Genomic DNA, 13881 nt, shown 5'->3' with positions numbered 1-13881 from the left:
AGGAAAGCTGCTCATGGGTTAATTATCTATGTAGGAAGCTTCTCCAATGGACCTTAGAACAGAGGTTCTCAGACTTTTTTAGCAGGAGTATTCTTTTTAAAGAAAGAATAAATAATGCATCCCTAAACCTCTAGGCCTAGCAGCAATACTTTAGATTGCTGGGTTGATGGAATAGAAAAAAAACATCAACTTTTTAACAATTTAAGAAGGGAAAATCAGCATTTTGTTACTAGCCCCCCCTGCACACATGGCAGTATGCAGAGTTTTCCCATTCAGCAACATAGTCTCTGCCAGACACTCAAATGTGACAGGTGCCTTAGATTCAACATTTCCAGAATCTATCACTGCATCCAGCAGTGAAAGGGTTACATGTAAACACCACCTTTCCACTCTCCATTCTCCAAGTTTCTCAGTTGCCAAAATTTATATTTGACTAGCCTGCCATCTAGTGTCCAAATCAAAAACTGACAGGGTAATAGACTAGTGTTTGTTTTATTGTCTAAAGCCCATGGAACACATATATTTTATTTTTATAGTCTCTTTTACATAGGATTTAGGACCATAAAACCAAAAGTGTATTTTTGTAAGCAAAAAGCATCTCTTTAGAGGTATGTAAACCTTCTGTGGTGGCCATGAGGGAGGCTTATACATCTACATACTTTTTAGTGAATATTCAACGAGTTCAACTTTAACATACAGTTAAGGGGATTGTTCAACTTTGAGTTAACTTTTAGTATAATGTAGAGAGTGATATTCTGCAATAGTTTGCAACTGCTTTTCATGTTTTATTATTTGTGGTTTTGGAGTTATTTAGCTTTTTATTCAGCAGCTCTCCAGTTTGCAATATCTCCAATCTAGTCGCTAGGGTCCAAATTCTTATAGCAACCATGCAATAATTTGATTAAGAGACTGGTATATAATTAAGGGAGGGTCTGAATTGCAATATGAGTAATAAAAAGTAGCAATAACAATACATTTGTAGCCTTACAGAGCATTTGTTTTTAGATGGGGATTGTGATCCCTATTTGAAAACTGTAAAGAGTCAGAATAAAAAGGCAAATAATTTAAAAAAACTATAAAATAAATAATTAAATAACTCTTTATCCTGAAACCCGTTATCCAGAAAGCTCTAAATAACGGGAAGGCCAGCTCCCATAGACTCTTTTTCGCTCACATAATTAAAAATTTTAAAACATTTCATTTTTCTTTGTAATAATAAAACAGTATTTGATCCCAACTAAGATATAATTAATACTTACTGGAGCCAAAACAATCCTTTTGGGTTTATTTAATGTTTAAATGATTTTTAGTAGACTTAAGGTATGGAGATCCAAATTATGGAAAGACCCCTATCCGGAAAACCCCATGTCCTAGCATTCTGGATAACAGGTCCTATACCTGTAACTTTGTTATTGGAAATTACTGAATTACAGGTAGTATAACACAGAGTCTATATATGTCCCCAAAATACTCCTATATATATATTTGTGGTTTCTGTCTAAGATGCCAATCTCAGCTGTGGCAACAAAGATATCAAGATCAATAACACAGCAAAAAAGATTTGTTAGAACAGCACACACAGATTTAATCCCAAACAACCCAGAATACAGTTGTTTGTTATTGTTGTTCCCCAGACAGCAGAAATAAAAAATAAATCCGTACTGAGCCAGGTAGGTTTTTAAAGACTCACCTGAGGAGACAGAGGGATCATTTTCCAGTTTTTGTCCAACTAGTGACACCACTGGGCAGATACATACGGTATAGGTATGGGATCCGTTATCCGGAAACTCTTTAAAAATAAAACAGTACCTTGTAATGGGTCCAAACTAAGATATAATAAATCCTTATTGGCGGCAAAGCAATCCTAATAGGTTTATTTAATGTTTAAATTATTTTTAGTAGACTTAAGGTATAGAGATCCAAATTATGGAAAGAACCCTTATCCGGAAAACTCCAGGTCCCCAGTATGCTGGATAACAGGTCCCATACCTAAATACTGTTCAGTCCTGAGCATGTTCAGTATCACCTGCAGCAGCCCAGAGCATAACAAGCATGTGCAGTGTCACTGACAGCAGGGTGAGGAGATGACCAAGATTTGGAACTGTGGGAAATCAATTTAAGACACCATCACATGGCTGATGCCCGCCTGGGGTGTTTTAGATCTTATTAAAAGCTAAAGTTATAGAGAAATGATTGATGATCTTTACACATCCTGTGCTATTATATCCCCAGCCTAATAACAAGGAGAAACTCAATACAGTCACATACCCTGAAACCCACGCAGTGCATATGTTTTGTACAAGAGATGTAACCACATCAAAATAAATGACAGTTATGTGCCATGGCAGTTGCAGCATTTCAGCAGTAACCAGTTAACACCTGCCGGTGTAACTATCAATATAAAAAGAAGGTGCAGGAGACAGCACAAGGTGTGAAGATCTGAACTGAGCAAGAATAATGTTCTTCTGTATCCTGTCTCTCTTCATGCTCCTTCTGCACAGCCCAATATGTAAGTACTCGGCTACAGCACTGATTTCATCTCATGCTTATGTTTGGCTGGAATGTTTGTAGCTTTATTTCGATAATCACAGTCTACACGGTACCACAGGCTGTGCTTAAGGCACAGGTCCCCTCAGGCCCAGACTGGCAATCTGTGGATTTGGGCAAATACCAGAGGGGCTGCTGTAAATTGCCATAAATGCTATTTATTGGGCTGATGGGGGTTCTGTATTGGCCTCTGTGTGTACTTGAATCCCTGTCCAGGTCTGGGTCCTCTGGAATATGAACAGGGTGCCAGAATTCTACTACCCTGGCAGGTAAACATTATATTCAATGCAAATCTTATTAATAAGGAAGGAAGATGCCAGAGCTAGGAAAGCTGCCATTTGTTCAGGAGAGGCAATACCCTAACTATGAACATCTGAACTTCTATCACCTTGTGTTTTCCCTGTGCATCTTTGTATTGTGGGTTTTAACTGCTTAGTCCTACTTAGTCCTGTCTTCCTTTACATTGTTTCAAGAGTCAGAACAGAAAGGGACAGACAAATACCGCTTTCACTAGCAGTTATATTTACAAATGTAGGCTGAGTCTATATCATACCTATCACCCTTTCCCATAAAATTGGGGCAGGCAATGGACAAAGACTTACTAGAGGTCCCCTAGTGTGGGTGCCGAGCTGAGCATAAATGGGCCAGTTGGGCATCACTGATATGAGCCATTTAATTAACTCATTTTCTCCAGCACTATACTTCATCACAATTACAGGCACAACGGTAAATGTTTTACTGCTTTAAAGGATAAGTCAACCCCAAAAATATGTTTTTGCCTAATAAAAGAAAACACGCAACTTTCCCATGTACATTCATTACAAATTTCCTATGGTTTTTAAGTTATTTGTATGTGTATTGCTATTGAAAGCAGTGTTTATCTGTCCCTGCCTATTCTCTGCCCAATTTTGCAAAAGTCTTGGTTCCCCAGCAAAGACAGGTCTGTTAATCAACTGCCTTGTCTTACATTGTATCAACAGTCTCAGACACCAGGGCAGAGAATAGGCAGGATATATCTACATAACTTCTAACATAACTTAGACTTTATCCCCCATAAAACTAAGACATTGATAACTTTGTTTATGGCTGCCTCCAAAAAACTACTGGCTAAAGAAGGAGACACCTCCAATATCCGTTATTACTAGATATATAAATCAGCTTTGTTGGCAGAAAGCTTTGAAAATGAAATCAATTAAAGACAAATCTCAAGAATCTATTAAACTTACATGGTCTTTTTATTTTTGATGTCTTTGATCCTAGTAACAAAGATCACGTTTTTAGGTTTCTCCGTATGTGATATAATACTGGTAGAATAAAATTCCATGTAAACAATGGCTATTTCTTTTTTTTTTTCCTTTCTGTTCCTTTACACCTACTGGTTGATTGGATTCATTTGATTACTTATGTATTTATTTGTTTTATTTGTTCATAGGAAAAGCTTTCTAATGTGTCTTAGACAAAACTTTTTGTGATTGTCGATTGGATTCTGTCATGTTGTATAATTCATGTTTATGGCAAAACTGAATAAAATGTTTAAACACAAGAATAGGCAGGGACAGACAAACACTGCTTTCAATAGCAATGCATATAGATATATCTTGAAAACCATAGACAATGTGTAATGAATGTATATGGGAAAGTTGCTCAGAATTGTGTTTTCTTTTAATAGGAAAGAAATTATTTTTGGGGTTGACATCCTTTAATGATTTTTTTAGAGATAGAAAGAACAAACCTACCCATGAAGGATGAAAAGGATGTAAAGATTGCAAATTTGCTCAGGGTGCTTTACTTATAACTTTTGCAATTGACATTAATTTTTTTCTTTTTTTCAATTTAAAAAGTTATTAAGCCATTTATTAACTGCAAATGTAATAACTTTTATAACAACAGCATCTCCTGCTAGTTAGTTCCTGTACTGTACAGTTGGGGAGCTATACAGTCAGAAGCAAAGCAGAGAACTATTCTGATATTACTCTGCTTAAGAGAAAGATCCAAAGCCTTAAGTGTCCTTTTCCATCTCTTTCCTGAGCACAGCAACATCAGAACAAGCCTCTGTTTTCCTTCTGATCTTATCTCTCTCCTATTTCTTCAACTATGCAGTTAGAGGACCTGACCAGCAGGTGGCACTTTTACTTAGTATTTATTAAATAGCTTAATAGATGAATACTTTTACATATTTCTATTTTTAAAAGTTTACATATCCTATAAATAGTGTATATATATATATATATATATATATATATATATATATATATATATATATATATATATATATATATATATATATATATATATATATATATATATATATTTCCTAATAAATAGAGTGCCAAAATTAAAAAATGCCATCCCACTTACACTTATTTAATACTGCACAGGTGCAGGTGTGGGGATCACAGGAGGCAAAGAAGCCGTTCCTCATGCAAGGCGATACATGGCTCTAGTGAGAACAGGTCCAAGCCTTTGTGGAGGAACTTTGATTAAAGACAACTGGGTGTTGACAGCAGCTGCTTGTAAAGTGTAAGTAACATTCCTAGTTAAACCTTCAGTTGTTATTGCCTTGTTGCTTACATATAAAGAGAAGCAATTGTGATATAGGAAAGTATATGACTTGGTACTCCTACAATTTCTTGTGCTCCTACAATGTTTCGAGCAAAGATACAGCAATGTTCTCTGCTTTATGGCAAACAGCTCAAATTTATCTCACATCAATAATTTAATCTGACTGCAGAGACATGGGTTGGATCTGTACAGGTATGTGATCAATTACCTGGTAACCTGTTATCCAGAAAGCTCCAAATTATGGAAGGGCTATCTCGCATAGATTTCAGGGTCTGCTCCCTCTGTAGTTACACCCCTGACTACACTGAAGAACTGTAGGCAGGAGACATAACATTGAGAGTGATTCCCCGGCATTCTGCATTGAACACCTGGGACAACAGGCAAGATAGAACCACCGCACCTGTAAATAACAGTAAGCAGGCCAGCATGTTGGCCTAGGAAGTACTTTAGTAGTATAGTAATCTGGTTGCTAAGGTTCAGATTATCCTAGCAACCATGCACTGATTTGAAAGAGATTGGAATATGAATAGCCGAGGGCCTGAATAGAAAGGTGAGTAATAAAAAGTGGCAATAAAAATAAATGTGTAGCCTTACAGAGAATTTTGAAAACTGGAAAGCATCTGAAGAAGAAGAAGGCAAATAATTCAAAAATTGAAGAAGGAAAGACAATTGAAAAATTTCTTAGAATTATCAATTCTATAACATACTAAAAGTTAACTTAAAGATGAACCACCGCTTTAAACTGTAATTATGTACCCCTGGGAGTTCTGTTTCCATGGTTAACCCCCTGTTTTTAGTTTGTTACCAATTAGAAGCAATAGTATAAATGTAATGCAAGTTCCCTCATGTTACACCTGTTGACACTTTATTCAAGCAGAGATATTTTACAATTACAATTTGTTTGTTGTTATAGTGACAAAACTACTACAGTTGATCTTGGTGTCCATTCAATAAAAACAATGAATAAGCTGAGACAGCAGTTTAAGGTTGTACGATCGGCCCCACACCAGAAGTTTGACCCACGCTCATACGCCAATAACCTCCAACTATTACAGGTAATATCACAGAACTAAGTTTCGAGGGAAATAATAAACTTTCTATGTGTAATCAATTTAATATTCTGAACTGTTTCTAAAATAATCAAGTTACTCTTCACTGTATCTCTTGATTCTCTCTTATAGGGGGCTGCATTTTGCTAGAGGATGTGTTAGAGCTCACTCTATTGAAATCACCAGAAATCATGTCTCTCTACATGCACATGTTATATTTTGTTTCTACTGAAATTTGAGTGAGCTCAGCTGTTATACATCTGCTAGGAGAGGGACTCCCCAAAAGCTGTATAGTATTTAACTGTCAATGAAAAAGACTTTCTAGTCCAAGTGAGACGCTAATGATTTGGGTGAAATTTAGCTAACAGGAAGTGCATACAGTTTTATTATTCACAATTAGTGATGGGTTTTATTCGCCAGGCGGGAATTCACTGTGAATTTCTGCGATTTGCCGGCGAGAAAATTCGCGAAACCGCCACAAAAATTCGCTGGTGTCAAAAAAACGAGACCCCAGTGCCGTTTTGCGAATTTTTCGCCGTTTCGCGAATTTGCGGGAAATTCGCTAATTTTTAGGCGCCGCAAATTCATCCATCACTATTCACAATGAAAATCTGACACCATACTCCTGCATGAAGACAGAATGAAGAGAAAGATGCAGAGAAAGGGATAGCAAAGATAAACTTTATTATTTCAAGTACAGGTATGGGATCCCTAATCCGAAAACCCATTATCCAGAAAGCTCCGAATTACGGAAAGGCCATCACCTGTAAACTCCATTTTATCCAAATAATCCAAATTTTTAAAAAGATTTTTTTTCTTTGTTACAATAAAACAGTAGCTTGTACTTGATCCCAGCTACTATACAATGAATCCTTGTTTGAAGCAAAACCATTGGGTTTATTTAATGTTTACACGATTTTCTAGTAGACTTAAGGTATGAAGATCCAAATTACAGAAAGATCCATTATCCAGAAAACTCCAGGTCCCGAGCATTCTGGATAGCTGGTCCCATATCTGTACAAAATTCTATTTGATTTTGTTTAGAAAGTTTCTTATTTCAGTATGGTGAAGCTAATATTAAATTTTTCATTTTCGTGATATCTCCCCTTTCACAATCATTTCCTACCATTAGGTCATCAGTCATTTATGAAGTCTAATGGGGTAATGAAGTAAAAGGTGAATCACATCTTAAAGGAACAGTAACACCAAATAATGTAAGTGTTTTAAAGTAATGAAAAGATCATGTACTGTTGCCCTGCACTGGTAAAACTGATGTGTTTGCTTCAGAAACACTACTATAGTTCATATAAACAAGCTGCTGTGGAGCAATGGCAGAAATTGAAAAACGGCTATATGGCACAGGTTAAATAGTGGATAACAGATAACACCATTATGTTCTACAGAGTTTATCTGTTATCTGCTGTGTAACCTGAGCCTTTTCTCCTTTGAATGGCTGCCCCCATTGCTACACAGCAGCTTATTTATATAAACAATAGTAGTGTTTCTTAAGCAAACACAGCAGTTTTACCAGTGCAGGGCAACACTGCATTATATTTTCATTACTTTAAAACACATTTTTTGACGTTCCTGTTCCTTTAATGGTCTATCCACTGTCTGCAACCATTTATTGGTCCCGGTTGTAAGCAAACCTCTGATTGTTTGCTATTGGTTACTAGACCTGGTAAAACTTTGTACCTTTTATAAAATGTCTTCATGTAACAGGGCACCATGGTGGAGCAAGTAATTGGAGGGTTCCAGCAAAACTCAAAAAAATATTTTTGGGCATCTGTCTATTAGAAAAAGTCGGGTAGATTGCACGGACCTACTGCAATTACACCTCCTGCACCATTTGGCAGTTTGAACCTGGACAATGGAGATGCACATGTTGAGAAGTGTCCAGCTAATAAAGGTTATGTCCAGTTCAGATAGATTTCCAGCATGGGCGTAACTACAGAGGAAGCAGACCCTGCGGCTGCAGGGGGGCCCAGAAGGTATCGGGGGCTCCATGAGGCCCTAACTAATGAGTAATTTTAATATATATTGGTAAAAAAGTACAACTTCTGGATTTTGGGGTCTCTAAAATTATTTTGCTGTGGGCCCCAGTAACATCCAGTTATGCCACTAATTTCCAGTTTCAAGTCCAGACATGAGCGGGTGGCCAGGCAGCTGAAGAGAGGTGCGAGTAGGTGTGCGGAGGTCTCCTCCAAAGATTTTTTTGCAGGGGGGCTTCGTGCACTATTGTTATACCACCGGACCTTAGCAGGTCCTCATGACTGTAATGATATCACCACTGCCAAACGGTGCTAGAATGGTGCCATTAGTGATATCCACATCTTAAGAAAGGCAGAACTACTTGTCCTGAGTTTAAAATAAATAGTGAGTTACGCTTTCAGTTGCAGTAAGTGAATATCGAAAGCATTTACCTTAAAGCTCTAGACAATACAGGACCATCCTTTAGCGACCATGGGGCATATTAATCAAAGTGTGAGACTACAGCTCATCACAGTTTGCCAGAGTGAAATTCTGCATTTCTCTGTGTACATTTCTATGGGATTTGTTAGAGGTGTTTTTATCATGGTGATCTCTTACTTTTACCCAATGCTCCCAAAAATCCTATATAAATCAATAGAAAGCTGTGAAATTTCACTTTGATGTACTAAGATGAGCTCTAATTTCACTCTTTAGTAAATATGCCCCTAAGAGTCTGGGCACCAGTAGGCTCTGGACAATATTTAGCACCAACCCTGATAAATCGATGAGTATTTACAGTACATGTCTTGACAATAATACTGTTCAAGATTCTAAGATGTTCAAATGTGTTTTTAGGAAATAATGAGCAAGGTGATCGATGATAAATATTAAAACCTTTGTTGTTGCAGTTGTCTGGCAAAGCAAATTTTAGTTATGCTGTGAATGTTCTACCATTGCCATCGAAATATAAGGATATCAAGCCTGGGACTGTATGTCAAACAGCCGGATGGGGTATTACTGCCTATAATGGAAAGCAACGATCTGACAAACTGATGGAAGTCAGTTTAACTGTATTGGACAGAATGAAATGTAAAGACCAGTGGAAGTCGAAAATCAAAGTAACAAAAGACATGATATGCACCAGTGACAAAGGAAAAAGGGGCTTCTGTAATGTAAGTAAAGAATCTGTGACAAATTACCATAACTTGCTTATAGCTTTTAATGTCATTAAGAGTTATTACCCCATTTACCCTTTGATTGGGCAATGGGGTAATGACTTGGGATCCAATCCTTGGAACAGGATCGACAAACCAGACTAGATTAAACAACAATGAGTTAAACTCCAAAGTTCCTCATAATTTTATGCCTTGTTTAACTGAACCTTATTCGGTACCAGTGCTCTCTGCAACACAAACTGATCTGTTAGAAACAATTTTATATATTGTCGATTGAATGTCTATGTCTTAGTACATATTTCAGAAAGTGTTTCATTGTCTGAAATGTTCTAGATTGGAACAGGATTCCTGCTTACAGTACCTCAGCGGGGGATGTGAGCAAATTACCACTTCAGAAGCTCAAGTTAGAGATAACAGGTATGGGACCTGTTATTCAAAATGCTCCAAACCTGGGGTTTTCATGATAACGGATCTTTCTGTTATTTGGATCATACCTCAAGTCTACTAAAAAATCCCCAATAGGCTTGCTTTGCTTCAAATTGAGCTTTCTGGATAATGGGTTTCCGGATAACGGATCCCATACCTATCCCATACCCATAACACTGTGGTACTCTTGAATTCCATTATTAACAACCTTGACTTGGAGATTAAAAGTACTATATCTTTTTTTCCCAATACTGTACTACTAAATTGTACAAAACGATAAGTTCCGTGCAGGATGCTTCTTCCTAGTAGAGCGCTTTCACTAAATTGCGAAACTGGTAAAGTAAAACATGGGGTTTAATGCACTTCATTAGCAATAACAAATGCGAGTAATGCACTGAATGGTAAAGTGTTACAGGCCTCTTAATTGAAAAGGATTTGGGGATTCTTGTGGATAACAAACTATGTAACTAGAGGCAGTGTCTTTCAGAGACAATAAAGGACATTCATTTGAGGGATAAAAGTATTTTGCACCTTTGTCGCTCCTTAGTAAGGCCTCACCTTGAGTATGCAGTGCAGTTTAGAGCTCTAGGACTTAAGAAGGATATTATAGAGAGTGAAGAGACATGCAACTAAACTGGTAAAAGGAATGGAAGATTTCAACTATGAGGATAGACTATGAATCTTATGGTTGTTTCTCTAGAGAAGAGGCGCTTGTAAAGGGATCTGTTTTCCCTTAGAACAAAGTACAATAGGCCTTTAGACGTGAGGAACTGAGCTTTGATGTGAAGCAGGGCAAATTGTTCATTATGGCAAAGGCAGTGGAGTTATGAAATAGCCTGCTGGGTGATGTGATGGTGAACACTATTAAGAGTGGATAAAACAATTTCTTGCACAAGCACAATATCCAAAGCTATAGTGATCTCAAGATCTAGTTAGTTCGAAATATCGAAATATAAGGATATCAAGCCTGGGACTGTATGTCAAACAGCCGGATGGGGTATTACTGCCTATAATGGAAAGCAACGATCTGACAAACTGATGGAAGTCAGTTTAACTGTATTGGACAGAATGAAATGTAAAGACCAGTGGAAGACTAAAATCAAAGTAACAAAAGACATGATATGCACCAGTGACAAAGAAAAAAGGGGCTTCTGTAATGTAAGTAAAGTATCTGTGACAAATTACCATAACTTTAGTTTAGTATATGTACTGATATGCTGTGTGTGTACTGATACTGCATAAAGGTGTGTGTATGTATATATATATATATATATATATATATATATATATATATATATATATGACATTAAAAGCTATTAGCAAGTATATGCGCTAGGGTGATTTGTAAAGGTTGAACATGATAGATGTCTGTAACTATGTAAGAGCAGGGAGGTGTAATCTGAAGGAAAACCATACTTCTGAAGAAGTGGTTGTCACTGTATTTGCAAAGAAGGAAGTACATTTTCCTGTACTAATGTGCCTTTTAACCACTTGTTTTTTGTTCTTTAGACATGACACTTACAAAAACAACAAAGTCAGATCATACCAACATATCACTTTATTTATTCTTCCAGGGTGATAGTGGAGGACCTCTCATCTGCAACCGCATATTCACTGGTGTCGTTTCATTTGGACCCTTAATTTGTGGTATGGAAAATGGAGCCAATGTCTACACACGTCTAACTAGTGATTACATTAAATGGATTAAAAAAGAAACTAATAGAATATAATTCCAAATAACCCACAGATTCTATGGAGCTAGTAAATTTATACTTATGACAAGGTCATAAAGATGTATAACATAAGCCATTTGTATGCCACAATTAATTCTTTTTTTTTAATGTTACTTTGTTTTTGTCCTCTGGAAATAAAAATAGCTAAATATAAAATGTCCCCTTTTTCCTTTGTATTGATGAAGCTGTCACTCACATAACATAACTTTGCAGTTTCAATGTTGCCTAAAGTCTATGGTTTCATTCTGTCTGTCCACAAGCTTTTTGATTAAAGGGGTTGTTCATCTTTAATTTAACTTGTAGTGTGCTGTAGCGAGTGATATTCAGAGAAAAAAAAATGCAATTGGTTTTCATTTTTTATAATTTTTATTATTTGTGACTTTTGAGCTATTTAGCTTTTTATTCTGCAGTTCTGCAGTTCGATATTTCAGCAATCTGGTTGCTAGGCTCCAAATTACCCTAGAAACCGTGCATTGATTTGAGAGACTGCAATATGAATAGCAAAGGGACTTAATAGAAAGATGAGTAATAAAAAGTAGCAGTAGAAATGCTGAAAAGAGTCAGAATATGAAGGCAAATAATTAATAAAACTATGAAAAAGAAAAAATGAAAGACCAATGGAAAAGTTACTTAAAATGAGCCATTCTATAACATACTAAACACTAACTTAAAAGTGAACCACCTGTTTAACTCTCATACAGTAGCTCACAGTGGTATGACCCCTTTTCAAAAAGCCAGCAGGAGGAGTCCCATTTTGGGGGAGATATTCATTGGAGAAACAGTGGATATCATGTTATATTATTCTAAACCTCAGATTCCAAGGATGAATTAGCTATGGTCTAGTGCAGTTGGCAATATGAAAGCAAATGTCTGAATGTGTACAATCAGTTTCCATACTAGTGCAAAGTTGGGAACTTCCCCACTTTTTATAGATTATATTACACAATAGACTGATCGCTAAGTACAGCAGAGACAATTAAGAGGACCACTTCTGCAGAGCGTAGGATTTAAAGGGATCCTTCACCTAAATACTGTTTTTGCATAATGAACGGAAATGTAATTATATGCAGCTTTCCAATATGAATTAAAATCAAGTGGTAACGTTTTAAAAGCTTTATCTGTTTGACTGTTTACATGCTATGCACTCCTGAATCTGACACCTGAAGCCCTGTAGCGGAAGTCAGCTGATCAAAAGACCTGGAGGAGAACTGACTTTTTCAGGAGGAAGGGATAAACACATATTTTCGTTATTCTTCCTGCAGTTAGCTAATTACTGATTGATTGCTATAGGTTACTGCCCAACTGCAAATTTACCCTCTTTTAATAAATTACATGTTTTCCCATGCAATGGTCATACTCACAAAATGTGCTTCCATCACTGTACTAGTTATACATTCGCTCCTGAGGTGTACCAAATCGTCAGCTCCCGTGTGCCAAACACCATGTTAAGTGATGCTGCTGAACTGGTTTCCTGTCTATATTTACATTGTAATTGTAATGTAGTGCGGCAGAAGGTCTGCGACAATACAGCCATCTTTGCCATCTATAACATCCCCTGATGGAGAATCCAGGTCTCAAAGATGGAAAGGAAAATCATCAAGGGTACTGGTGTTTGGTTTTGCCTCCTCTTCCCTTCCATGTGCACAGACATGTCCCAACACAATCACAATATTTGGGCGCAAAACATACTACTCACTGCTGCAGTCTCTCTGTAAAATACACCAGGTTTGTGTATATGCTCAGTATCTTCCTTTTCTTGTTCTTTATATAAACCACTTTGATATGTATGGGATTTGTAAGGATTGGGATCAGGGCTAGGCAGTTGGAATTGGAAGCATGGCCGGGTAGGCACAGGGACACTCATTACAGCAACGCTGCTTCTTCAAGTGGGCATATTTTGCCCAGACTATGCAACCAAACTTTTTGTTGGCCAAAATCTACAAACTACATTGCAGCAGTTGGATTATAGGGAAACTGTAGATAAGCACCACAAGTGCTTGGTGTTCCCACGAAAGTTAAAAGTTTCTGTAAATCTAGTTGCAGTGCAAAGGGCACACGTGCAACCATTAAACCGCAGTTTCATACTATTCTGAATAAGGTGCAAAGTACAAGGTACATGGAAAACCTAGAATTAAAGGGGTTGTTCACCTTTGAGTTAACTTTTAGTATGATGTAGAGAGTAATATTCTGAGACAATTTGGCTTTCATTTTTAATTATTTGTGGTTTTTAAGTTATTTAGCTTTTTATTCAGCAGCTCTCCTGTTTGCAGTTCCAGCAATCTGGTTGCTAGGGTCCAAATTACCCTAGCAACCGTGCATTGACTTGAATAAGAGACTGGAGTATGAGTAATAAAAAGTAGCAATAACACTAAATTTGTAGCCTTACAGAGCATTTATTTGTAGATGGGGTCAGTGACC

At 37.0% G+C, this 13881-nt stretch overlaps 1 protein-coding gene across 1 annotated transcript; it reads left to right on the top strand.

The window, feature by feature from the left end:
* Positions 1-2439: 2439 nt before the first annotated feature.
* On the top strand, positions 2440-11621 carry XB5962685.L (provisional ortholog of granzyme A L homeolog). The gene is given in 5 exon segments (NM_001097652.1): positions 2440-2509; positions 4926-5067; positions 6023-6164; positions 9038-9301; positions 11305-11621. Coding segments are annotated over 4 exon segments (648 nt in total). The 5' UTR covers positions 2440-2509; positions 4926-4981; the 3' UTR covers positions 11461-11621.
* Positions 11622-13881: the final 2260 nt, after the last annotated feature.

This window comes from Xenopus laevis, chromosome 1L, assembly GCF_017654675.1.
Source record: "Xenopus laevis strain J_2021 chromosome 1L, Xenopus_laevis_v10.1, whole genome shotgun sequence".
In the NCBI taxonomy this organism is placed as follows: domain Eukaryota; kingdom Metazoa; phylum Chordata; class Amphibia; order Anura; family Pipidae; genus Xenopus; species Xenopus laevis.
The sequence above is the reverse complement of the archived record's forward strand: the minus strand, read 5'-3'. Positions and strand labels throughout refer to the sequence as shown.